Raw genomic sequence first — 26,827 nt, forward strand, 5'->3', positions numbered from 1 at the left:
ATATTAGTTCAGACATAAATATGTTGCCTAAATTTTCCTTTTTAATCATTCTCCGCCTTTGTACATTTTTTTTTTTTTCACCCGGTTTGCAAATTTATCTGCTATATTGTCAGGGTTATAGCTTCTTCTTTTCTTCTGGGAATTTGAGGGTTTTACCAGCAACAAACTAATAAATGACCAGATAAATTAATATGATGAAGTGTTTTCCATCTGGAATTTTGTTCCTGGCCCCGTTAGAAAGTTTTTGAAACATTATTTATACCTTAATGCAGGGGAAATACATATTCTGTTTGATTTATTATATGCCTTAAATTCATTAAAACATCCAGAATTTAGTTAACTGAATAAATTATATATAAATATTGGCTACAGCTCTGCAAATGCAGAATTCATGCAGCCTGATAATTAAAACATGTTTTGGGCTATTTCCCAATACAATGTCATGTTGCTTAAGTAGCATACCCCTGCCCAAAAAAACTTGTATATGTCAGGAACACTTGTCTGACATAAAGTTCAGTGATGATTTTTTTGGAATTTGCAAAAGTAAAGGTTTTTCAGAAGTGACAGAGTGTTTTTTGGGCGGGTGTGCATGTTGACAATTACCTGAAAGGCTGCTGATTCGATCTGGGGCTCTGTGTTCTTGGTAGCTGGCATACTGTACGTCTACAGTGCTCCTGGCAAGGCACTGGAACTTCCCAGATTGCTTTGAGTAGGGCTGGATTATCGACCGAGCAAAATGGGCATCCTCAATTAATGTGTTTAATCAAATTACCACACATCAAATCTGTGGCCAAGTCATATTGCAGCAAAGAAAAAAGTGCACATGCGCAGAAAGTGTGATGAATATGAGGTTAACAGGGGCCCAGCAGCTCATCTGTGCCCTGGGGCCCTCTAGCAGGTTAATCCAGCCATGGAGCTTGCCCCTGCACTAATGCATATGTAATCACTTGTAGGGGACAATGCATTAAATATGTAGCCTGCAGTTACAAGTAAGAAGTAATCAAGACACTTTTAAATGGCATAAACCAGTAAGAAAAAGTTAAATCTTCTGTATGGAAGTGATACATTTTATAAGTTTCCCTGCAAAATGTCCTGGTGATTTTTGCTTCCCTGCAAATGTCTTTATGCTGTGGGAAAAGTCATTGACCTTCACTGTAAAATACACACACATAAACACACACACAAGAGCACGTGCACGTTTTTGCCGCGCAAATCTCAAAGAAGAGATTTTTTCCATGACGCAATTTCTCTTTTCATGTAAAAGAAGAGGGGAAAAAAGTCCCCCCTCTCTCACTTTTTACATGGGGTAACAGCGTTACGTGACCGGCGTACAGAAAGGATCAGGGATGAGGACAACTTGAACTTCCACAGAGGGAAGCTTATGGTAAGCAGTTGCTGCAGGAGTGTATGAAGCTGCTGGCGTTGGCAAGTGGATCAATGCGCATGCATGGGCAGGGACAATACCTGATGACTGATATTTCATTTATGATCCTTTTGTGTCATGTTGAATATATGCCCAATCAATAATCATTATAATACCATTTAAAAAAACATTAATTGTCTGAGTCTTTGTGCACGTACAGTATGCAGCCAGACAATGATTGACAACAGTGTCCTGTGTTGGGATAAGCTATAAATATTGTATTCAGGATTTGCCTCAGTCTTAGCCCAGCTTAGCAGACAATGGCTAATGGTGTGCGTGTACTGAATGCAGTGTTGTGGTCCAGGCCGCTGCCAAAACGTCTCCAGGACCAAAAAAAAGCACTTTGTATCCCACCCCCAGTTTTTCTCTGTCCAGCGTTCATTCACTATGATGCGCGCTTAGTCGCAGGAGGCTCTCCACACCCGGTCCCCTCTGCATGCCTAAAACTTTTTTAATGAAATCCCCAAATACTTTTTGACAAACATTATTTTTTTTCTCCGGGAGTCAAGCAGGCTTTCGACACACTAAGACGCGTTTTTATTGCCAAGAAAACTTAAGGTATGTCTCTTTATCTCTCATTCAAACTTTATTTGTCACATCTAATGATTACTTCTTGTGTCTGATTCTGGTTTGCAAAGTTATTCAGACAGTTTGAAGCTGTTGAGAAAAGTTTTGCAAATGTTGTTGAGCTTGCAGATGTAAAGGTGTGTCGCTTTATCTCAATGGCTTGGTCGATGTGATTGGTTTAACAAGTACCTTTTCCTTCTGTGAAGAATATGGAGCCCAGTTCCACAGAGGGAGGAGCTGAAGAGAAGCTCATTAAAAACCATCCACCAACTGTTGTAAGTAGAAAACATATCACTTTATAATCACTTTATTCACTTGAAGCAGATGCATTGATTAAGGCATGTTTCACAAGAGCACTGGAGTTATTTTTCATAAACAGAACAGTTATTAATAACTCAATAATCAAATGATATAATTAGCACAAGATTTAAAGCTACTAACAACATTTAACAGCAGATTATTTTAAAAGCCAACCTCTGATAAATGAAATGACTTTTCGGTGACACTCTCAAGCGTCCTGCGGCTCCTCTGGGATCTGTGTGTCCTGGCCTGTGGATGCTGAGAGTCAGTGAGTAACATCTGGCTGTCAGAGTGACCCTCCAGCTCTGCTGTCTGCAGCTGCTGCTCCAAGCAGGAGGGTCCACTCAGAGGAGGTCAGCTCTCCCAACGAGTGCCAGAGAGGTCACCAGCGGGTTTATAATTTGCAGAAACAGGGGACAGGACCATCAGTGTGATGTTCATTAATATGCAGAGCACACTCTGGCAGTTAATATCGTCGGTCATACTCGGATCAGAAGGCATGCCATTTTTTTCCTGCAGTGATTTGAAAAGACAATAGGTTGACTGCAGAAACGTAGCAGTTGAGAATATGTGTGGTGAGGGCTTTTTCTCTCCTTCTTCTATCCACCAGCCTCACAAAGTGCTACTCAAACATGGACAAGAGTTGGAGGAAGAGCAGGAGGAGTTGGCCGAGCACCAGCCGCTAGAGCAGGAAGACCTGAACTTTGAGAGATGGAAGCGCAGGCCATTACCCAAGAGGACGCTCCACCAGAAAATAGACGACATTAAGACATACCTGTGGAATGCAGAGACCAACGAATTCATGGGTCGCTCTGGGAAGAGCTGGAGTGAGTTGATGTTAAAGACAAGTTTTGTGTTGTTGGGGGTGTGGGGGGGGGGGGGGGGGGGCGTTTGGATTAATGCAAAAGTACTTTATTTTTTACTGTTTAGTAATTACAGATCTAATATGGGATACTTTACAGTTGAATGGTCTTAAACAAGAGACATGGTGTTTAAATATCTTTAAAAGATGCACTCTGGGGTTAGAAATGTCTCTGCAGTCTAGTGACTCTGCTCACTGTGCTGCGAGTGTGTGTGTGTCCTTATGCTCAATGTTTACATAGGTGCATGGACAATTCAGAGTGGCCCGACAAAAACAGACTGCCTGGGGACGTATCCCCAGCGGGAGCTCACTGTCCCGGCCTCGCATTGGCCGGGAATCACATTCCTCCACATCTTACCATGCTCTCCACAGCCTCTTTCCCAAAGCCTTGGCGACCTTATCCTTGAACTTAACATGCTTATGGCCCCTTAGTTGCAGTTAAACACGTAGAGCTCACTGCCAAACTGAGCTTTTGGTGCAGGCGAACTTTATTTGGCAGAAGCCACAGACTGGATGAGTTTGTTGAGTCAATGATGATGGAGCAGCCTCTTGGTATTCCAGGGTAGCTGCCATGTGACGCTGTTGAGCCCCCTCCCTCAGCTGCACTATATACAATGTGCAAACATGATCCAACTGAGTGCAGAGAAAATATCCAAGGAAAGTGTGTGTTACTTGCATAAGCTGAAATGCTGGATCCCAGGCAGGGCTAAGAGCTCATTTCAGCCACAAAACCAGTGTGTGCACACTTGTGGAGGAGTGGGGCCCATGTGTCCGACGAAGAAAGGCCCTGAGTTGAAGTCTGTGCTGTGTGTCCTGTGAGACGAGTGTGTAACAGGGGACACAATACCAGAGTGGGGTGATTGGGGCTCCTTGGAGCTGGCCGGGCCTCTATGGCTGCAAAAGACCTTCACTACGATGGCAACCGGAGGTTCACTGTGTTCCTGAGTGAAAGGACAGCTGGGAGAATTCTCACTGAGCTCAAACAGAAAGGCCTTTGTGGCTCCGGGACGCAAGGCTGGCTGCAGCTAGTCCCCTGTGAAATTGCCCGCACAGCAAAAGCCATTTAATTTAGGGCACGTTTGGCTTGATTAGTTGCTAATGGACTGTTAATTGAAAATTGCAGAACAATGACAGTTCTTGGGGTGTCTTTGTCAAGGTGTTCTCAGGATAGTGGATTTTATACTAAAACTATTAGTTATTTGTAAGTCCAGACACGAGGGGAGGACAGTGCTTTTGTATGAGTAAACAAATTAGTGACCGTCCTGATCAAGGACAGTAGCTGGAGTCCAGACAGACCACACAGCCTGAAAAAAGGGAATGGTTCACTGTTTTTCTCCACTCAGATCAGATAAATGATTCGTTGAGAGATGTCTGTTATGTAAGCAACTTTTTTTTGCAAACACAGCATCAGGAATATTCAGCCTAACATCTTATCTTCTCACTCCTCTTTCAGGCCTTATCCTTCTCTTCTACGCTGCACTTTATATCTTTCTTGCAGCCATGTTTGGCGGCTGTCTGTTTTGCCTCATGTGGTCTATTAGTCCCTACCATCCAACCTTCAATGATAGAGTGATGCCACCAGGTAAATATAACCCCCAAACTCAAACCACTCCGCTGCATCCTGTGCTGTCACTTTCCTTTCTGTTCGACCGTCCTTCAGTCTGTTGCTTCTACTTGAGTCTCAGCACAGTTGACTGTCTCTGGGTCTCCACTGGCAGGTATGACGATGGCCCCACACCTAGAAGGCCATGAGATCGCCTTCAACGCCTCTGATCGCAAATCCTGGAAGAAGTATGCAAGGTCTATGGATGAATATCTAAGACGTGAGTCAGCAGTGATTGAGGAGAGTGATGATAAAGATAAAGGGGTTAGATGAGGTTGTTGAGTTTGTCTAACATTAAGCAGGCATGCAATGAGTTAATCCTCATCTTCACTACCTTTGTCCCCTTTTTCCATTTGGTTCTTGCAGGGCATGCTGGGAAGGGAAGCCCCTTTGTGGGCAGAGTGCAGCCATTCAATTTGGGTTTTTTTTTCTCACCCTGCTTTTGTCAAGCTTCCTTAATCAGAGGCCTGAGTCTGGCAGAGCATTGCTGTAGCAGGGGTTTATTTATGCCCTCCTCTCTCATTCTCCCTCCCTCCCTCTCTGCCTCTCTCTCCCTGCCCTCCATTTTCAGCGTATAACGATGGCGCTCAGGACAGGAAGAATATTCGCTGTGCACAGGACAGATACTTCATGCAGGACGACCTGGAGGAGAGTGCAGAGCGGAAAGCGTGTCAGTTTAAGAGGTCCTGGTTGGGGGAGTGTTCGGGGCTGCAGGACCCCCACTATGGCTATTCTCAGGGAAGGCCATGCATCCTCCTCCGAATGAACCGGGTAAGATGAGTGTCACCAAAACCTGTAAAACAGCACACTACAAAGAAAAGAGGGAACATAAAACAGCAGGGACACAGTTTGTTACTGGACTGTTGGAGCTCACGGTTTTCTCAGTGAGTGACATCTTGTGGCCGTTTTGGGGAGAGGATGAAGAAGCCATTTGAGCACTACTTTGTGTCATGGTTAACATTTTGTATGGTAATTAATGCCAAGTCATATACTTACATTTTTAATTCAAGTTAAAATTAAACTTTTGCTAGGATTTTTTTCGATGTATGTATTGACATCCTACTGGAGTTCAGTTTGAAGCAAAGACGGTGGACAGTTGGCACATCAAACCAGTGCAGGACAGGAAAATAGAATACAAAGGAAAATGAGAGGTTGTCCACACACTGAAATTTGCAAGCTACCAAAATCTGAATTAATGCAACATTTCGACCTGCAAAGTCTTTGTCAGACGAACATCCATTGGAGTTCAGTTTGAGGCCATTCATTATCTGTAACTACTTATGCTATTCAGGGTCGCAGGGTGGCTGGAGCCTATCCCAGTCTGAGGTGTAGATTTTAGATGGACCCCTAAACTCTTATGTGCCCTTCCCAATGTTAAACAAAAGCTACGCCCTTGATCCCATGCCATCAGAAGAGAGGCGGTGTACAACCTAGACAAGTTGAGACAGACAACCATTCACACTCACATTCACACCTACGGCCAATTTAAGGTCACAAATTAACCCAACCTGAATGTCTTTTGACTGTGGGAGAAAGCCGGCCAGAACCCGCAATATATTTTATATTTTGAAGCATTTATATCACAGTAATACAGACTTCCTTGGAGTGAATATCATGCCTCGTTTCATATAGTTAATACACAATATAAGGGAGTGAAAGAGGTCAAACAAGACAAGAAAATAAGACACAATAAAATTAAAAGCAATAATAATTGTAATATTGAAAAACAAATAAATTCACTTACTACTGTTTAACTAAAGTACTCCCCCATCCCAACCTTACCATCCCTGCACAGTGCTACCTAAGTAGATAAAGATTAGTGATCATCCCTTCCATAAAGGACAACATTGGTCTCCAAGTATTTTCACATTACTCCAGTCTGTCATTTCTTTCTTACTATTCTCACCTTTCAATAGATTCTTGGGTACTTACCAGGCCAGGGCAAACCGATTAATGTGACTTGTGGAGTTAAGGTACAGTAAACCACCATCACTTTTAATTTTATCTCTGCAACATGTCTGAAAACGACAAAGAAACATGATTTCTTCCTCTTGCAGAAAGGACCTCCAGAAGCCCTGGGACAACTCCAATTTTTTCCTAAAAGCCTTTTTGACCTGAAGTACTATCCATACTATGGGAAGCTCAGACATGTGAGTGGGTAACATACAGACAATTTTATTTAAAGGGGAACTACGCTAATTTTTAAAATTCATACATGTTACTGCTATGGTCTAAGACTGTCCGAAAAATATATGTAAACATGAACAAGTCTCTTTAAATAAAAAAAACAGAGCGCTAAAACTCAAATTTGTGATGACATAAAGTCTGGAGCTGCTCCATAGATGATGAATTGAAAAAAGTCTTCTAGATGACACTGAGAGCACCCAGGGGAAAATATTTTCTGTTTCACAACTGAGAATTTGGGTATAAAAAAAGAAAACAAAACATCATGTGGGCCCACAAAATCAGCCTCCCATTCATTGTCTTTGGAGCAGCTCCAGACTTTAGACCTGACGACATCATAAGTTTGAGCCTTTTGTCTCTGGTTTCTGATTTTGAGAGAGAGTAGCTCATGTTCACATGACACAACACTGATTAAGCTTTCCCATAGAAATAATATATTGGAATTCTTAATTTGGTGGTGTTCTCATTTAAATGACCCCCGTCACGTCTTGACCTCTCGTGTCTCACCTGTCTCAGGTAAACTACTCTTCACCGGTGGTGGCTGTGCGTTTTGCAGGAGTGCAGTACGACACTCACATCCAAGTACAATGCAAACTGAACGGAAAGGGCATCGTTAACGATTCACCCACTGACCGCTACCTGGGCAGTGTGACCTTCTCCTTGGATGTCGGAGCGTAAGGCAAAGATGTCGCTGCCAGCAGGATGCTCCCGTGACAATGAGGCAGGAAAAATGTACAAGGAAAAAAAAGATATTTTGAAGCATTATTTTCCATGAAATATGTAATTTCCCTCTCCTCATCTTTCACCTAAATATCCACGTCTTCTGCTGTGAAACAAATTCCTCAAGAAGTAGTCATTTACACTTTTGTTTGTGTTGTATCTTTGTATCTTGAGCGTGCTACTGGCACCTGCACCCACAACAAACAGTGCTGAGCACAGGACGAGTGCGTAGAGCGAGTTACAGTTCCTGATATTTTGTAATGATTAGCGAGATTAATCAAACTAAATTACACTCTGCCCAATAGTTAGTGTTTCTGGCTATGCAAATCCAATTATGACTTAAAACATTACTAGGCGATTAGAAAATATTGTTGTATCAGGTTAGATTATGGTTTTGTGTGCACAGTTTTGTGTGACAACGTGTACTAATTTGTCTTGAATTATATTTTTCAAACATGTATATTGTAAGAATTCAAAGAACTATCATGCAAACACTGAAAGCAGGACTTGTACTGTACTTACACAGTAAAAAAGATATAATAAATGACTGCAAATACACTATTACTATATTTTTGTTGAATAGAGCAGTATTATACATTTATGATAAAGCATCACAAGCCACTTCTTGCCTTCTTTTGTAAAAACATTTGCTTTTGAAAATGAAATACTACACAAGACTGATCAATAAAGAGACATGCTGTACTGTGAAATAGTTTGTCAAAGGTCTGTACCGTTATAAAAAGTATAACTATTGTGTGATAGTATTAATCCTGTCTGAACTGTGCTACTAAACATGGTATCAATGTTGTATTTATTCCTATTATAGTTCTTATAATAAATACAATGTTCTGGTATGTACTGTAAGTTTTCTTCCACATGGGACTGACAGGCTACATCAACTTAAAGAAATCACTTTCAACACATCATTTTCAGTTTAACTCTACAAGTGGTATAGTTTGGTCATAATATAAGAAGTATGTAGTTTCGGAGGTAAAGAGGCTATATCTGAACATCTGTCTTCTGTCTTTTTCTAATTTTATGATCATTTTAAACCCACTCAGACATCTGCTGCAGAAAATTACACTCTTCTTTTGTACAACAACCAGAGGTGTGGACTCAAGTCACATGACGCGAACTTGAGTCACAAATTTTGAAGACTTTAGACTTGAAAAAATCAAAGAAGACTTGCAACTCAACTTGGACGTCAACACCAATGACTCGTGACTTCACTTGGACTTGAGCCTTTTGACTCGGAAATATTTGTAAACTTCCCCCAAGCTCACAGGTTAAAAAGTTTACTTAAAAAGTGTATCTTGAATCAATTAATTTCCCTTCATTTACTAAAGTAACTAACACTTAAGCTATTAGTTCTCCGCAAGTCAACATTAAATTCCCCAGATCCATTTCCTTTGAAGGAATCCAACAGCATCCAGTCAAGTTGCAAGAGAGAACCATGACGAACTAATGTTACCTTACTGATAATCTCCTGGAAAAAATTATACCAAAGATAATTGTATTTGTCTACAAAAAGTTTGAGGTGGTCAACAAAAAACAAAATGCAGTTTGCAAAACATGTGGGTCAGAAATTGGAGACACAAAAACTTCCAACAAACGTGGTTTCACAAATAAACATTTTAGAAAGCATTCATGTTTATTTATTTTTAAATATTAATTAGTCGAGGACTTGAAAGTTCATGATTTGGGGCTTGACTTGAGACTCGAGTGCAAAGGCTTGAGACTTACTTGTGACTTGCAGAGCAATGACTTGGTTCCACTTCTGATGACAGCTGTAAACACATCTAATTTTCATATCGGTTATACACGAGTAGTTTTTACTTGTCACCCTCTAATAAGTGTATCTGGATTTCTGTTACTGGAGTTCAATAACAGTAGTTTGTTTAGAGGTCTAACAGACCCCATCAGGGCCAACAAAAAGAGGATATAGTTCATGCATTCTCACATGACTTTCACAATGTGAAGTATATCCTTATTTGTTGTAACAAGACTAAAAATCTACAGCCATAGCTGCTCTGTGAGGCTGTACTGAGGCGGTGCTTTGAGCTAAATGCTAACACCTCTTACTGTAGTTTAGCTTGTTAGCCACTACAGCTGAGGATGATGAAAATGTCATTGGTATTGCAGGCAATTGTTGATGATGATGGTGCTAGATGCACAGGAGAAGGATCAACAACATTCAGAGCCTTCAGCATCTCAGGGTGAATCTGATCCACACCTGGGGCCTTGACACTGAGGAGCTTTTTCACTAGTAAAAGTAATCAAGTTAAATATACTTTGAATTCTGAAAGTAAAGTTTCAGAATCATGTATTTTATAGAACGTGGTGCATTTGTGTGTATATATCACTTTAATGTTGCAGCAAGTAAAGGTAGAGCTCATTTTAATTATTTCATGCTGCTAATAGCTTTACCCAAAAAAACATATATAAAATGGTGTGACCTCTGTGTAAACCAGCATATCTGTCTGATTTCAGTAAGAACTGGAGTGAGAGTCATGCCTCTGGTTATAAAAGACACACCGTTGATCAAAGTCTAACGTACATTTTGAGCAATTGCTCTAGTTTACTCAGCAGTGTGAATGTTCAGTGTTACAACCATTAACCTCTGAATTCAGCCGTCACAAGACCTTCCTGTCCTGCAAACCTCACAACTACAAGCAGTAAAGCCGTTAAAAAGAATGACAGTGATACAAAACAAGAACGAAACTTTATTTAATTTGTTCCCCACTTGTGTTAAACAAGCTCATCATGTCACATTCTTCATCAGATGGAGACAAGCTTCAAGCAAGCAACTCAGAGGTGCACAACAGAAAGGCACGAAACTGTCTGGGGGCGGGGAGGAGTGATCGAATGTCACTGAGGGCCATATAAATGAAACGGTGTGACTTAAATATCACTCATGACCTGCTCATGCTGTTTATGTTACCGCTCTATCACATGGAGGGTAGTGTCGGGAGAAATTAACGTACATTCAGTCAAGGTTGATCCTGCTGACCAATGTAGGTTTGAAGTTTTATCTCATACAAGACTATGAGGGAACAACACTGTAATTAACTCACCAAATACTTTTCTTTTAAAAGAAGTGAACATTTCAAGAAAATAAATCTCCCTAACGTGAGTGACAGAAACATAAAACATCACACATTTCCCCAAAACAACAAAAATAAAGTGGTCCCGATGCTGGTAAAGTGTCTCAGTTAGTGTCCCTTTCATCAAACTACAATTAAGTGACTATATGTGCAACAGGTAGTGTTTGATTTACGTGTTAATTTATGTTACATGTGGGTTAAAAATAATGTGAGAACAGTGTCGCGTCGGGGATGTGAATGAGTGGAGCTTGCTCGTTACATTCACGTCATCAAAAATCAATGTCATTCATTCTATACAAGAGAGTAATTTACACATATACTATTATACAGCACAGAAACCGAGAGGGGAAAAAGCCTCTCTGGGGTGGGAGGAAGAGGAGGAAGAGGAGGAGGAGGAGGAGGAGGAGGAGGAGGAGGAGGAGAAGGGGGGGGTCTCTCAGGGGGAGAAGGAGGTGGACGGCTACTCACAGCCAGAAATTTAATTTTCAAAACATGCAATCTACAATCAAACGATGCAATATTGATCATAAATGTTTTGGTACTTGATTCAGTCATTGGCATCAAAGCAAAATAATAAAAATAAACCTAAGGAAACTATTGGGGGGAGGTTGCTGGGATCAATTTTAAACTGTGTACGAGAAATAAGCTTATTTTTAGGCGAACGGAAATGAGCAGGAAATTTGGGATGCTTTCGATGCGCTGACGGGCAGGGAGAGTGTTTTTGAGGGGTTGAGAGGGTGCGAGAGGCAGAAGCAGCTGGGTTGGATTATACAGACTGGTAGCCAGTGCGACTCTTCCTCCGGCCAATCAGATAAGAGATAAGCACAAGGATGATTAGGAAGCTGAGCGCCACGCCCACTGCAATGGGCACCAAAAAGCTCAAATCAGAGTCCAGGAAGCATTCCTCAGCTGACAGACAGACAGACAGAAAGAAAGAGACACAGACAGACAGCAGGTTAGTGGTTTTAGTCAGCGGGAAACAGTACTCAGAGAGGGGCTGAGGAAATTTACAGTCGACAGAGGCTCAGAGGAAAGAGGCAGAGAAGCAAGAGAGGAGGTCAGAATCTATAAGAAGTGGAACCAACAACGCAGATGTAGATTAGAGGAAATATAACAAAGGCACATAAAAGAAATCAAGTTATTACTTATTAGTCTATGTGAACTTTAATGTTCAGGCAGAATGAGTGAAGGAAATTCTTCAAGGTGTAGTCCGACATTTTGGGAAATGTGCAAAATCTTCTCTTGTTCATCAGTACCACTCTCACGTCTGTTAATTCAACATGAAGCAGCTGTTAAACTGTTGATATATATCCTTTTGCAGCATCGCAAACAACCTATGTTTATCCATTCAGTCCAATAACATTTTAGAGTCTAGGGATGTTTCTTTAAACTATTTAAAGGGTGGATCCGTTGTTTATTTCTTTTTGAGGTTTTAAATAATTGTGTAGCTTCCTGGTAGTCCCGTAAATTGGGCATAAACTGTACGACTTGAGCTCATTTCCAACTCCACTGTACAAATAAATCGTCTGCGATGTAAAGCCACAGCTCAAGATTAATGTGCTGACACTAGTTGGTTTGATCGTCAAGTCTCAACCTGAGTGCTCAGACTGTACGTGTAAGCACTCAGGTCATGTTGTTGACAGTTCATTTTAAAGCTCTGAGGCAGGTGGAAGTATATTTGCCCGCAGAGGTCTGTAAATTTACAACACTGCAGTTCACAGCAACTTATTACCGGCAACGTTTCTCTTGTTCATATCAGTCGTGACAGGAGGGGAAGAAACATCAAAGAAGGCAGCGTGTACAGGCGTTGCGTCACCATGGCACTTTTAGATGCTCTGTTTGCCACTTTGCACAGGTGCAGTGAGAAAGAAATTAACTACGACGGCCTCACAACAGCGGACAAAAATTTCTGACGTCAGAGATTATAAACATCTGACTGCTGCTCAGGAGCAGATGTCCTGGCCATGATTGGTCCTCGCTCCTCTCTGTACACTGCATGGCAAATGACGCCCAACAAAGCTGAAATACAGTCCAACTTTAAAATGAGTTGTGTGGCTCAAAAATCGGGTCAGAAACAGGCTCAAATCATACAAGGTATGCCCACCTTTATGTATTCAAATCCAAACATTTAAACATTGGTCGAAGTACTTGTGTTTAAGTGTCAATATACTACGTTTCTAAGCCCTTCTAAGAACGTTTTCCCACCTGACATAGCTTTCTGCATGATGAGGGTGCGACATATAAATCCCCCAGTCCGCCTAATGTGCCTGTTTGTGACTGAGCCAAGCTTTCTTTGAGAATTGCATTATCCATTTCCAAGTTAGCTATTCCTCTAAACCCGAAACTGGCACAGAAGCTCAGCGATGTACTGCTGTGGACACGTTAGTTCACGTTAGTCCAAAAGTCACACAATCAACTAATTGTGGTGGCAACTCCTGTATTCTGTGAGGTAAAATTACTGTTTTTGTCAATGGAGTCTCGTGGCTTTGAAGAGAGCGATACAGCAGCTGCAGCTCCCCATTGAAAAGGGCTATCTGATGGTGAGGTAAAGCGGTGAAAATATTGCACAGCCCTATCAATCAATAATATTATCAGCGCCCTAACATATGTCACTGCTTTTGCTAATGGCTGAGAGGCTGTTTCCATTTGAAATACCCAGAAAAAAATGCAAATGGACCCATCCTTGAATGTTGAAAGTGGAGACTAGCAAGTTTTCCTGTGAGCTTTAAAGGTGCTGGTAAACAAGTTTTTATTACCTTTGGACAAAGCTGCTAGCTGTTTTCCTCTGTTTGCAGTCTTTGTGCATGTTCATATTAACAAACAAAACAACAGTGATATCCACCCTCTCCTTTAACTCTTAGCACATTTCCCAAAATGTCAAACTATTCCTTTACATCAGACAGTCAACAGCATTTAACACTACATGGAAACTTCAATACAACACATTATGGTAATTTGTCACAATTAGTCAAAGGCAGCGAGGCAAAGAGGCAGCGATTCACTGACTACCCTTTGAAGAGAGTTAAGATCTGAATGAGGAAAGTTTAACTAGAAAGACTCGTAGCCAGTGGCCATGTTTCTCTTTCTCCCGATGAAATAGGCCATCAGAACGATAAGAATGAGAACAAGCAGGGCAACTCCGACAGCTATGGGAACAAGGAAGCTCTCTGTCGCATCACCCTGGCAATCCTCAGCTAGACGGGAGTGAAGAGAGCAGAGAGGTGAATGTCTCAAAGGTTGAACAGAAGAATTAAAAAATATTAATGGTTAAAGGCATGAATGGCTGAAAGAAAGATGTAGCCGGCTCAAAGTCCTGAAGAAGCTCCCAAGTATTTACAGCAGCAGTTTCTCAAAAGCAATAAACATTTACAAAGGTGTCCAGGGCAGCAATGCATTTTTATTTCCATGAATCTTAAAAGACTAAAAAGCTCCACTTCAGTCTGACACACAATTTGAAATCCAATTCAGTATAGCTAACAGCGTGAGTGAATGGAGATGAAATCATTTCTGTCCACATAACACACATTAAATGATCTGTAACGAGATGGTTTTGCAGCACGGATTCCCTTTGCTGAACATGTGTGTGCAATGTTACCAAAAAGGTTTCTTAACATTATTAGGTAGTTACTGAATGAACAAGACAAAGCAAGGCACAGTTGTTGTGATGATAAACCTGTTAGATGAGAACAAGGGAGACTGACGATAAGAAAATGTCATAAACATAAACATTTACAGCAGTGCTGCAAAACCATCTTTGTAATTAAGGCAACTGAGTTTGTACAAAGCTGAAATACACAAGACAACAACAATCACAGGCAACAATCAAAGCTCTTATTTGATTCATAGTTAGTACTCATACACATGTACAATGTCCTGGGAAAGCAACCTTTATAAGCAACTTAAAAACTATTTCTACTCATATTCAGTGTGGCGTACTGCCAGCGACGCTCCAGTCCTGAAGAGCTGGAACAAGGCTGACAGTACACGACACTGAGCTAGATTTAAGCAACAATACACAGCTACTACCAAGTGTCACATTGGCTTTCTATTATTAAAGAAGTACACATTCTGGGGCCTGCCTCTGTCCCTGATGCTGCATCACTCAGCCCAGTCGACAGAATCAAATGTTGGCATTGTGTATTTATGCAAACCGTAAATGGCAGATTTGTGCGTTTCAAACGTTATTATATCAACATTTCTAAAGTGACTTAGTTCAGATTACATGTATATGAGAGGAGTTTCTCATCAGAAGGAGGAGAGGATGGTGGATGGCGTGATGGCTTCTGAGCAGAGGACCACTGTTGGAGACTAGTGACATTTCCAGCCGTGTTTGTGGCACCAAAACCGGGTATTTTTTAGCAAGACATCAGGGTTTTTCCAGCTGCATTAATGGTGATGAAACTGAATATATTTAAGGTGATGTCAGCACACTTCCAGCCATGTGTGTGGTCACAAAACCATGTCATTTGAAACAAGACGTCAGGACATTTCCAGCTGCGTTAATGGTGATAAAAATGATTATTTTTTTAACGTGATGTCGGCACATTTCCAGCCATGTTAGTGGCGACAAAATCGGGTATTTTTAAACGAGATGTTGGGACATTTTTAGCTGTGGTTATGGCGACAAAACGGGGAGACGCAGATTGTTGCGACCAAACTGGGTATTTTTAAGTCAAAACATAACCCTCTCTAATACTACCCAAGAGGTTTTTTTATGCCTAAACCTAACCACACATTTACCACAGCATCGTCACTTTGCAGAAACGTACAATGCCAACATTTATTCTGGCAATTGGGTCGCATTAAAGCAAACCTGCACTAATTCCCTGACTTAAAAGCTCCCGAAAGCTTAATTTAAGTTTCTTACTATGAGTGACTACATGAAAACACAACTTTCTGCCAACAATTTTGTGTATCACAAGATTATATCACACACCTCCGTGTTGTTTGTTTTTTACTTTTTAATCAGAATCCTAAGTCAGGTGTAGGCATGTTCGTTCTTTGCCAATTCTGGATCAAACCTCACCTACAAGGTCCTGATGGAGTGAAAAAGCTTTTAAAAGAATAGTCTAACATTTTGGGAAATACCCTTCTTGCTTTCTTGCTGAGAGTCAGATGAAAAGACTGATACCACTCCAAACAAACATGATGCAACATGCTAAGTGAGCGTCAGAGGGACTGGTAGGCGGTTTTGTTTCCTTTGGATACAGCCAGACTAGTTTTTCCCTCTGTTTCCAGTCTTTGTGCTGTATGAGCTGCATGTGCTGATGTAGCTTGACAGACATGAGAGTGCTATCAATTGTCTGATTTAGCTCTTGGCAAGAAAGCAAATAAGCGTATTTAATAAAATGTCTAACTGGATTAAACTCTTCGTGCAGAAATACCTCAGGACCTTTTTTTGGATTGCTGCTTGTGTATTTGTGAATGCTAAATGTTACAGAGAAGTACTTTAGATTCGAAACAAAGCTCTCAGGGGCTTTAACGTCCCCTGATCCAGCTGCAGCCTTCAGAGCTCAGGCCAAGCCCACGCCTATACACAGGTGAGATAATGTGACAAAAGACTCAACATAATGTAAAAATGTAAAGAGCGCCTTAGTGCATTTAGATGTATATATCCTTGTTTCAGAATTCTCTGCGCTGAAAGTGACTATCTACATATCAAAACTCTCCCTTTTCTAAACCTAATGCCAAAATGTGTTGAGTGAGAAAATAACAGTTGGCCTTTCTTTTAATATTATTCTCTGAGTGCAGCGTGTGCAAATGTAAGAGACCTTTTAAAATGGCGGACGTGGTGCAGCAGGAAGAGCACAGGTGTAGTTAATAACACTAACAATGATTTAATGATTTGCTAGTTCCAGGGCCACTCGTTAATGTCATTAGTTACACCTGGACTTTTGCTGCCTGATGCCCAAATGTCCACCATGAAAAAGGTCCATTAATGCTCAAACAACAAACACTTTCACATTCTTAATATGATGATTGGAGCCCCATAATCAGGACAATAATTCCAAAGTTTCTCCTGCTCTACAGGGGACAAACATGGGCTAAAGCATATTTCCCTTGACTACTTTCCAAATGGAGTAGACCTTCATCCTTGTTAATGAATTTCTGGGAACAAAGAAAGAAAGCTGACCGACAATCTACCTTTGATTTGTGACGTAAATGCTGCTGAAAACTCTTTTATGTCTTAATTTGAAAAACTGTGGGGATGAAAAGCCAAACCATAAAAGGAACTAAAATGTGCACAAAGATTAAATAATGATAAAAGAAAACAACAAGGGAATGTCTGCAGAGCAAGTGCAGGATCCAAAGAATTTAGACTGTCAGTCATCGAAAAACACTTGAAAAATTAAAGTCCAGAGGCTTTTGTTAGTGTGGTGTACCTGCATAGGAACTCTAAATATTGCATACTGAAAGTCACTTTACATGTGATTAGAATAACTTTAAGGTGCAGGATTTTCCTTCTAGGAAATATATAGACTCATACAAAAGGAATCCCTCAGTCATCACTTATGACCCACTATGTTTGAGACGGCACAGGTGAAGTCGGGACTTAATAAAAAGGTAGCGACCAGGGGCCAGACTGTACGCAGCACGCATCCTAAAGGAAACTGAGAATCGTGGACACGGTGCCAAAATCACAAATATAGTGCATTTGGGGTTGGCTTCCACTTTTGCTGGGGACACTGTTTACAAGCAGTAGCTGTCAATTTCTGCATATTATACCTTTAAATTAAAATAAAAAGGGTTGTGTGGATGCTGCACTTGCTCATTAACAAAAAAACACAACAAATAAGGGAAAGACAAGACATCCAGAAAACAACAAAAAAGAAACAAACATTGGGGGAAGACAAGTTTGGTCCTTGAGAAAAATACCAAACCCTCTGTTGTTACATGGATTTACTCCGTATTATATCATCATTAAAGACCCTCCACTGCAATTCAAAAATACTCCATGTGCTTTTCATGTCTCGTAATGACCAATAAACTCCAGCACTGCAGATTTTTTCCCAGCAGAGACTTCAGTTTAAATTTTGATTCTTGAATCTTTATGTTATTTGCCAATTTAAAAAACAATTGCACATGAAACCCAAGGACCAGGCTTGGGAACCCCGTGATATTGATTGCACACTGGATTTAAAGGGTCTGATATCCAACATAAGTCTTTCTTCGACCAATCACGTAAGCGATCACTACAATGAGAATCAAGCCAGCCAGCGCAGCGCCAACAATGATTGGGATTAAGATGCTGGTGTCATCCAATGAACATTCATGGGCTGCAGATAAAGAAAGAGTCAGTCAACAGGTGAAACAGTGATTAAAACCACAGCAGCACGACAGCAGTTTTATTTGCCATCAACTGTGGGCAACACAACACTTAATTCTCACTACTTTAGAGATGTCACATAACACTGTTCATTTGAATGAACATCTTTGGGAAACACAGATGCATTTTATACAAATGAGGACCTGCTTTGGGAGGTGATTTGGGTGCCTTTGAAGTGATCAGGGTGATGAACATTAACCAGACTTCCTGTTCAGGAAGTTGAGCCTTGGATGGACTTGATTAGAAATAGCACTGTCTGTCAAGAATTTAAACCACTGGGTCCAAAACTACAGGTCAGGACCTCTAAAAGAGTCCCAAGAAAACAGTCTGAGGGGGGTCACAAGAATTATTACATTCTCCTCTAATTTCTGCTTTCTTCTTGAAATACTGAACTCTTTCACCTCTTCTAAAATCTTTCAGATGGCTTGTGAGGAGGGACTATTAGCAAAATTGCTTTATTTTAAGGGGACGTAAGCCAAAAAGGTTAAAAACCACTACTTTAAAATGTGTATGATCAAGCACTTTCCCTTTGTTAAGTTAATATAAAGTACAACAGCACTAGCTAGTACTAAGGCTGTGTGGCAGCAGCCTGTGACTTCCTTTTTAGGACGCCTGCTCTTCCCACTGAGCTACTGGACAACCAATAATTTTAAAAAACAGCTGAAAAATTGAATGCGTACTAATTTAAACCTGTGACCTAAAATGTTTTTTTGTTTTCTTTGGGAAAATTAATTGCATTAAAAACATTACATGATCATATTATCATGCCTTTAACTAAGACACTATTGGACCCAATTTCCACATGACACTCAGCCCTAGTACAGGTACAAACTAACAACTCATTTATTTGCTTCTAACACAACAAAGTTCATCTTGTTACAACCTCTCGGCGTCATCACCCACTTCCTCTCCGCTCTAAATAAGAAACAGTTTGGTCAGCAGAGTCTGTTTTAAGAGACATCAAAGAATAACCTACCTGTACTGAAAACACCGTTCTTGACTCCGAAGGGCTGAACTTGAAGGTCGAAGGTGTCGATGGTGAGCTGGCTGGTGATGTTGTAGCTCTGTTCCTTGTTACACATGTAGGAGCTGCCGACAGCCGCCTCCCACAGACTCAGGTTGGTGTTCACCTCAGAGAACGTCACACCTTGAAAGAAACACACAGATACAGAGAAAAACATCAGCTTACTTCTCAGTGTGGTGTCTGGTCTATGTGGGTAGATTTACTTATTGTAATTACCAGCGCTCGTCTTTCCAGTGATGTTCAGAGCATGTAGGCGGAATTTCTTTGTGTCCTGTTGGACAGAAAATAGAAATATGCATCAATACAATGTATTTTAACATTGACATTTTCAGCTCTCTCAGTTACCAAAGGCTAACAGAGACTCAGCATCAAGGACAGCCAGGATATAAACATTTCCCTTCTCTCTTTTCAGGGTCAAGTGATACTGTCAGTGAACATGTCACATTTTGTAGCATCCTGTCTAGTTTTGTGAAGTTATGTAATGCTGGTCCCTAGTTACAGCACTGTTCGTCTGTCTAATTCACAGATTCCCAACCAGAAGAATGAAACAATAAAGATGGAAAGACAGTGATGCTGCTGTAGAAATCATATCCACATATATGGGTTTAGGAGTTAAGGTAACAAACAAACTCCGCATTACAAATTGGTGCTATTTTAGTGCTTTTAAAAATGTCAAAATTAACAGTAAACTTTGAACTAGTCCTCAGTCTCACACCTGCAACACCTGAACACCACTAACTGATTAAGAGTGCACGATACTAGCGGGAGAAAAGAAGGATAAATGGTGGAAATGTCCAACTTCTGACACTGTTGCTGTTAGTCATATGACTACAAAATCAAACTTACTGTAAATAAAGTAGACCAAAAAGACTGGGGACCGACTGATCTATTATTAACAAATTCCCCTGCCTTGTTCTGTATATTTTTCTTGTGTTAAATAAATAGTTTTAAGAAATTAACAAATTGTATTTGACAGCCCAACATGTTTTTAGTTTTTTTTTTTTAAACACATACACTTGGTTATCATAAACCATAAAGTGGAAGTAGACATCTTTTGCTAGCTAGCAGCACAATTTGAGAAGCTGTCTACTTCCACAATAGTTAAATTAAATTATATACAAACATCTCCACAAGTAAGTAATTCAGTTCATGTTAACCTGACACACACTGTAGCAGCAATTAAAACCATATATATCGAGATTCTAATTAACTGGAGACATAACCTTTTTTTCCTACTTCACAAAGATCATAAACACTTCACTATAAAACTGAATTATGGAAATCAGTTGAGAAATGTAAACATTTTAGTGGCCAAAAAAACGCAGCTGCATTTGTTTAAAGTCAGTCTTGACTTCTGACTCAAGCCAATGTTGATGTTATAGCTGCAACAGGCTGACACTATATATGTATATATATATGTCTATGATGTCAACCACTGCACAACCAAAACAGGAAGAGGATAGCGCTTTTGTGCTCCCAATAGCTATCCAAAGAGTATCAGTGTAGGTTCTTTGTAATTACTATCCACAGTAGCAAAGATGGTGGATGTTAGAATGATCAAAGTATCTGTGGAAACTGTAATAGCTGTTAAGCTCTGAGGAAAACTGGAGGCCAGCAGCACCAACAATAACACCACTTGGAAACACTAGGGGAGAATAAATTGTCAGTTTCCACTGTAAAGCCATTTAATGTCAAATACTGAGAAAATGTGACCATACAGGTTTATCAGACTTACATGGACAAAAGTGAGCATGATAGTCATTGTGTTGGACACCACCACCAGCTCACTGGTGTTGTCTCCACATGATCCAGAGATGGTGGTCCCATTGGGGTCAAAGTTCATCTTGGGACATTAAGAGAAGAGAAGGGAATCAAATCAACAAAAAGAACAATGGAAGATCACGTGTATATCACCTGGAAAACAAGACTGTTTATGAACATACCTCAGCTTGCTTGTAAGCAACCCGCAGGCCAAAGTAAGCCATCAGACAAACTGTGCTGTTTTCATTGGGCTTGAAGTGGTACTTCCCAGTGGTGGGTGTGGGGAGGGGTGGGGTCGGGGTGGTGGTAGTAGGGACAATGATCGTAGCATTTGTGATGGGAGCCGCAGTGCTGGTGGCATGAGTGGTGGGGGCAACCGGGGTTGTGGGTACGTCAGCAGCACAAGAAGTGACTGCGTGAGAGAACAGACGATGAATGTAAACAGGAGAGAAATATCATAGGCAGGATGAGATGTGACACTGCATCGGCACTTACTGTTTTCACTCGTGATGTTGTTACTGACAAAAGCCTGTATGAGCACGTTCCACAGCGTCTGATTGACCGAATCAGCTTCGATCACCTCTTTACTCTTGCAGGAGTAGCAGGTGTCCATGCCTACGTCTGTAATGTGAGGCTTCACGTAGACATTTGCGGTTTCTAAAAGTAATTCAAAAACACATCAGCATTAGTACAAAGCCTTTCATCCATGTGTGTATATTAGTCTTGCACTGTGGGGCGTATTAGTTACCATTTGTCGATGCTTTAGGGAAGAATTTTGTGTCACCAAGGTTGTAGGAAAACGTAATGGTGTCTGTTTGGTACATTTTTCCATTCACGGTGAAGTTCACGCTCCAGGAGTGTCCTTCTCCAAAATTAATCTTCAACAATGAGCTTGAGGTATCACACTTACTTCCATCTGATGTGACTGTTTCAGGAAGTTCAAACTCGGTTGTTGCACTCTAAAAGAGAGCAGAGTGTAAGCTTTTAAGACCTCAAGAAAAAAAAAAAGTTTAGCAGAGTTTTATCTCCAGGGACAGTGACACTGACTACATTTACAGGCATAAAATATTTCGTTTTTTGCCCTTATTCCTAAAAAGGCAATATTCCTACTAAGCAGTTTGCATGGCTCATGAAAGTCAATATTACACTAAAATTCCCATTTACATGCAGCCACATATACCCCGATTAACGTGCCCTAACATGGCTGTCATCATGTCAAAATATGGAAATGTGTAACGGCTGGAGCCACTTGTGATATTTGCATTAAAAAAAATAGTATTTTTGATTTGTTCGACCATGCAAACACAGCCTCCCTCTTTCTTTCCATCAACCACTTCCTTGAAAAGGTCAGCGCTGTGATATCTGAGCATATCCAAGAACCGGTTAGTATGTAAGTCTTTCATAATGTTTAAAAGTAAAGTTGTTTCTTCCTCTGACCAGAGATGTGGGCTTTTCCATTGGGCACGCATCTCTTACCTAGCCTTGCAAAATGTTGGCTAGTTAGTTTGTGTACAACGCATCCATGACAACTCACAGAGCTGACCGTACACAGGCAAGAGGCTGTGTGTCGAAAACTGCAGTAAAAACCCGAACTGAGTTGCAAACTGCCTGGGGCACGTCGTGTATTAATGATACTCGTTACCTGGGGAGGTTGGGAAAAGATATACGTTTCTTCCCTGTTCCAAAACCAAAATCAAACCCTGGAAAGTGTAGGGTTAGCTAGTAGGGTTAGCTAGCTAGCTACTGAAGATATAGCCTACTGAATGTAAACACATGCTGCTTTTGCTTCTGTACAGGAACCAGTGAAGGGAAGCAGGGAAAGTCTGCTGATACTGAACCAGCTTTGTGTCATTGCGGTGTGCACAGAAGCTTCCCTTTATATTCATTGTCTTCTGTGGCGATCAGCAGTGATGTGGTGGTTCACTTTTACACTGTGATCTGTAGCCTACAGTTTGACTTCAGCTTCTAACTATCTTTGTCTTTTTAACCTGTTGTTGCTGCTGAGTCAGTTTGACATCCTGGATATATCTTTCAAACACACACTGTAGACCCCTCTGTCTGCTTCTCTCTGGAATCACTCTTTCATTTTTCCAAAAATGTGATAATATTTCTTCAGGGAGTGCAGTAAGTTACAGTGTGGGCTCCAGGCTTACTCCGACAGCTTGTCAGACTTTCACAAAGGGGCGGGGCTTAGCGAAGGGTCAATTGAGAAGAAATGTATTCTGTAATTAAGAATATCCAACCAGAATATTATCAAATTCACAATATTGTCATATTCAAAATAGTAGTTGAATTTTATGTAAATATTGAATTGAATTAAATGTAAATTTAATGTAAATGTAGTCACTGACACTGAACATAGCATAATTTTCATTCATGCAAAAGCATCAGCCACCAAGCAAGTAAGACGAGTGTAGTTTAATTGTTCATCTGATGTGCTTGGCATAAAGTAATAATTTAGGCATGTCTAATTCTTAAAGAAAAACAATATAAAGATTTTCTCATCAGTTTCTCCTTTGCAAACATGGTCTAATAGACAGCTAATATGAAATTTCGCAAATTTTCCTAAATTTCTGTGAGCTGCTTTCTTTATCACAACAGCTCTCTCGTGAAAACACAGGACATAACAATTGCAGGATGTGCACCAGGAAAACTCACTAACTAAAATGCTGAATAGCAAGAATTTCTTTGCTTTGTAGTGACTATCCTCATTTCCCCTTTCCATGGTGACATGTGCTTCCACAAGAGCTGTCTGATAGTCACGCTGGCGAGGCCTCCTGATAAGAGCAGAGCTGCTTCACTGTATCAGCAAAGTAACCTCATAAAGATACTGTGCAGCCTCAGCACTAAATACTGTGTACCAAACAGTCCATCATATGAGAACGTCTTGAGGTTACTGTGACTAAGACCAGACACTTACCTTATTGTCAGTTGTGTCATAGGAGACTGAGAAGTTGACCATTAGATTGGCATAGAGGCATAAGTTGTTGTCTTTGTCAGTGACGTTCACCTCAGTGCCGTGTGAAAGCTGGAACGCTGGAAAAGGAAAGAAACATTACACCACTTTCCCTCTTCTAATTAATTATTAGTCCAGTTGGAATTTAATAGGTTACTCTCTTCACTAAAGATAGAGCTGCAAAAAATGGAAACTCATGTAAAGTTTGTCTGTTCCAATAAGAGGGATGAGAACCAACAAACACATTTTTAGGAAAACAACCACAAACTCAGACATCAGCTGACATCAGATGACCACCATCGCCAATGCCATGTACTAAAATTCAACTTGGATTAGGACATTTTCTAAACAGGCTGGGAATATCTAAGTTCACTTGTCATAAAAGTATAATGTTCAAAAGAATCACATGACCCCAAGTTGACAAAAAACACTAAAGTAATATTTTAAAACAACAGCACACTTTAAAAAAAAAGATTTTCAGTCATACTTGCAATAAATCCCTGTATCTTTCTACAGGCTCTAAGACCTTGTATACAATTTCACAGAAAAGAGGTCAAAGTCCAATCAGGTTCACTATATGGATTTGCCAGAATGCTTTGTCAACAACTCAAAAACAGCTGCCTGACACAATCTCTTTGTATCATAAACCTATTAAGCAGTAAACATGAACTCTGAGTCACACGCTATAGAAATACTGTATTTTTACTGTGGGGCTACATAATGTTAGCGACATCTCATCTGACAATGCTTGGTCAACACTTAAAATATGTCTTTTTTTCCTCACACAGACTTCAGTATACTGAAATCACAGCTATCACACTGTGACCCTATCTATGGGAGCACCATTTTTGTTAAAGCCTATCAAAATGCAGTGTGTGTGAATGTATGATAAAAACATTTACAGTAGAAACATAGCTGAAATTCCTCACAAGGTCACAGAATTGGGTGTCACACCATAACTGTCAGCTTTAGACATTAACTTTTGAGAAAAACTATCACACTACAAGCAAAATATAACCTCTGTGACAAAACTAGTTAACCACTATCTTAATTACAGCACATCAAATTAACGTAAAAACATTAGCTAGCCACTCACTTACTCAATACACAACCGTCAAATGTAACAATGCCAAAAAGGAACACTCTTTCACTGACCATGGGAATATAATGTAGTCTTAAGTTTTTGGAACACGGATCTTGACCTGGATAACCAGATAACCAGAAAAAGCTGTGCAACCTGTCTATTTATCCAAGTGATTTTTATTTCTAAAAAGAGTGGCCATGCATGTAAAGACTTGTGTCTCTCACAAGGTAAAAAATAAATAGGCACAGGATGGAAAAATGTGAACAAAGCATGAATCGACATATATTGCTATGGAAACATAAATTACAAAAGGAAAGCTGTCAGTTTCTTATGAATACCTGAAGAACACTGATGGAGTTATTGAAATAAAATGTGGGTAATGATCAATAAAGCCAAAGACAGGGTTAAGGGTGGGGCGACAGGAATAAAGATAAGATTGCAAAGTGTAGCAGCACATGTGATCTGCAAGATTTGGCAGACATTACATTGCAATTACTGTAACATCATTCACCTCTGTTACTTTTTGCATTTTACTTAGCTACATGTCTATTTATTTGATGGTATACTGTATTTGCTACCAAGACTGTCCACTTTATTAATTTGTAATGTTTGTTATAATAAGATAAAATACAGATATTGTTAAATAAAACATCAGCTAGCATCAAGCTAGTTTTAAATGAGGAATTTACGTTGTAAAATTCCTCCTTTTGTTTCAAATGAGGAATCAACTGAACTAACGTTAAATTACTCCAATTTACATGTAATTCCTCCTTTCAAGCGCTCACCTGGAATAAAAAGTGATCTTGCCTATGACGATTCTTGTTTCTCCTTTAATGTCTGTTGTTTTTTAGTCATAATATACTGTTATTTATCATCTTACGTACCGCTGTGACTAAGGCTAGCTAATTTGCTAACTACCTCACACAACGTTAGCTTAACGGTAATTCGTTCTGGTTGTACCGTCACGTGCTAACTTACTGTAAACTGCCAAACGTTGCTAATGCTAACTATTCTAGCCAGTTGACACATTGTTAATGCGTTTTATGTTGTGCCAACTGGGTTTTAAACACTATTTATAGCCTCCTAACCTTGGTGTGTGTGGCTGTCGTTGTTTGGCAGCAGACATGACTCAGAAGGTTTTATCATTACCTCGAACTTGAGCTTCAAAACAAGTGTTATCTAATAAGCAAGCTAACGGCTAAGTTAGCTAGCGTTGACTAGCCAGCACATTATGGAATGGCACTATGACTACTATGACTATTAAAGCTACCTTTACAGTTACTGTCAGTGCATTGTTTGGATGTTATACCACAGCATGAAAACATATATAGCAGCTGCGTGGGGAAATGTAGTTTATTGAGGTGCACAGTGCGACTTAGCAGCGCTCCAGTTTGATGTTGTTGACGTAGGTAACAATTAGCAAGCTAGCTTCATTAGCAAAACATCACGACTGGGCTGCTACTCGACTTACCAGGCGGGGATGCTTTCGTTTTAAGGCCCGTACAGTAAATTCACACTCAGATTACATTTCTGTCTTTAACACTAAAGAGCACAGAAAAATAATACACTTATGTTTAATCTTTCTATCCAGAGCAGCTTGTAGCTTTAGCCCAGAGGTACCAGGCCCGGAGTGTCCCATAAGTTTAGCGTTAATCACGTCACTTCGCAGAAACAGACAGCGATTTTTTCCACACTTTTTGCATCTGATTTTAAGACTAATTCAAGTGATGATACGTACCGATTCCCAGGGCGAGGGATAAAACAAGTGCAGCATATCGGTACATGGTCGCCTTGCAGTTTGAAGTGTCAGCCACGGGAGAGAAGAAGAGAATATCCGACAGGGTCGCTCAGTCAGCGGTGTTTGGGATGTATCTGAGCCGCCGACTGTACCAGGAAATGGAAGTCATATGAC

The 26,827-nt window shown here is 40.4% G+C and overlaps 2 protein-coding genes across 3 annotated transcripts; one reads left to right on the forward strand and one right to left on the reverse strand.

Moving 5' to 3' along the window:
* The first annotated feature begins 1,777 nt into the window (after window positions 1-1,777).
* Window positions 1,778-8,498, forward strand: atp1b4 (ATPase Na+/K+ transporting subunit beta 4). The gene is made up of 9 exons (XM_050042328.1): window positions 1,778-1,981; window positions 2,197-2,265; window positions 2,901-3,117; window positions 4,606-4,734; window positions 4,871-4,975; window positions 5,327-5,526; window positions 6,672-6,728; window positions 6,813-6,905; window positions 7,456-8,498. The coding sequence occupies exons 2-9, from the start codon at window positions 2,200-2,202 to the stop codon at window positions 7,615-7,617; spliced, it is 1,029 nt and encodes a 342-aa protein (XP_049898285.1). The 5' UTR covers window positions 1,778-1,981; window positions 2,197-2,199; the 3' UTR covers window positions 7,618-8,498.
* A 1,864-nt stretch (window positions 8,499-10,362) lies between these two features.
* On the reverse strand, window positions 10,363-26,814 carry lamp2 (lysosomal-associated membrane protein 2). 2 transcript variants are annotated; one of them, XM_050043232.1, is made up of 9 exons: window positions 26,654-26,814; window positions 23,796-23,911; window positions 21,624-21,834; window positions 21,371-21,532; window positions 21,058-21,287; window positions 20,850-20,957; window positions 19,331-19,385; window positions 19,067-19,237; window positions 10,363-13,957 (listed from the first exon to the last, which is right to left on the reverse strand). In XM_050043232.1, the coding sequence occupies exons 1-9, from the start codon at window positions 26,697-26,699 to the stop codon at window positions 13,812-13,814; spliced, it is 1,245 nt and encodes a 414-aa protein (XP_049899189.1). In that variant the 5' UTR covers window positions 26,700-26,814; the 3' UTR covers window positions 10,363-13,811. The 2 variants fall into 2 exon arrangements, with proteins under 2 accessions (XP_049899189.1, XP_049899190.1); XM_050043233.1 differs by lacking the exon at window positions 10,363-13,957 and adding an exon at window positions 14,141-18,040.
* Window positions 26,815-26,827: the final 13 nt, after the last annotated feature.

This window comes from Epinephelus moara, chromosome 4, assembly GCF_006386435.1.
Source record: "Epinephelus moara isolate mb chromosome 4, YSFRI_EMoa_1.0, whole genome shotgun sequence".
Taxonomy (NCBI): Eukaryota; Metazoa; Chordata; class Actinopteri; order Perciformes; family Serranidae; genus Epinephelus; species Epinephelus moara.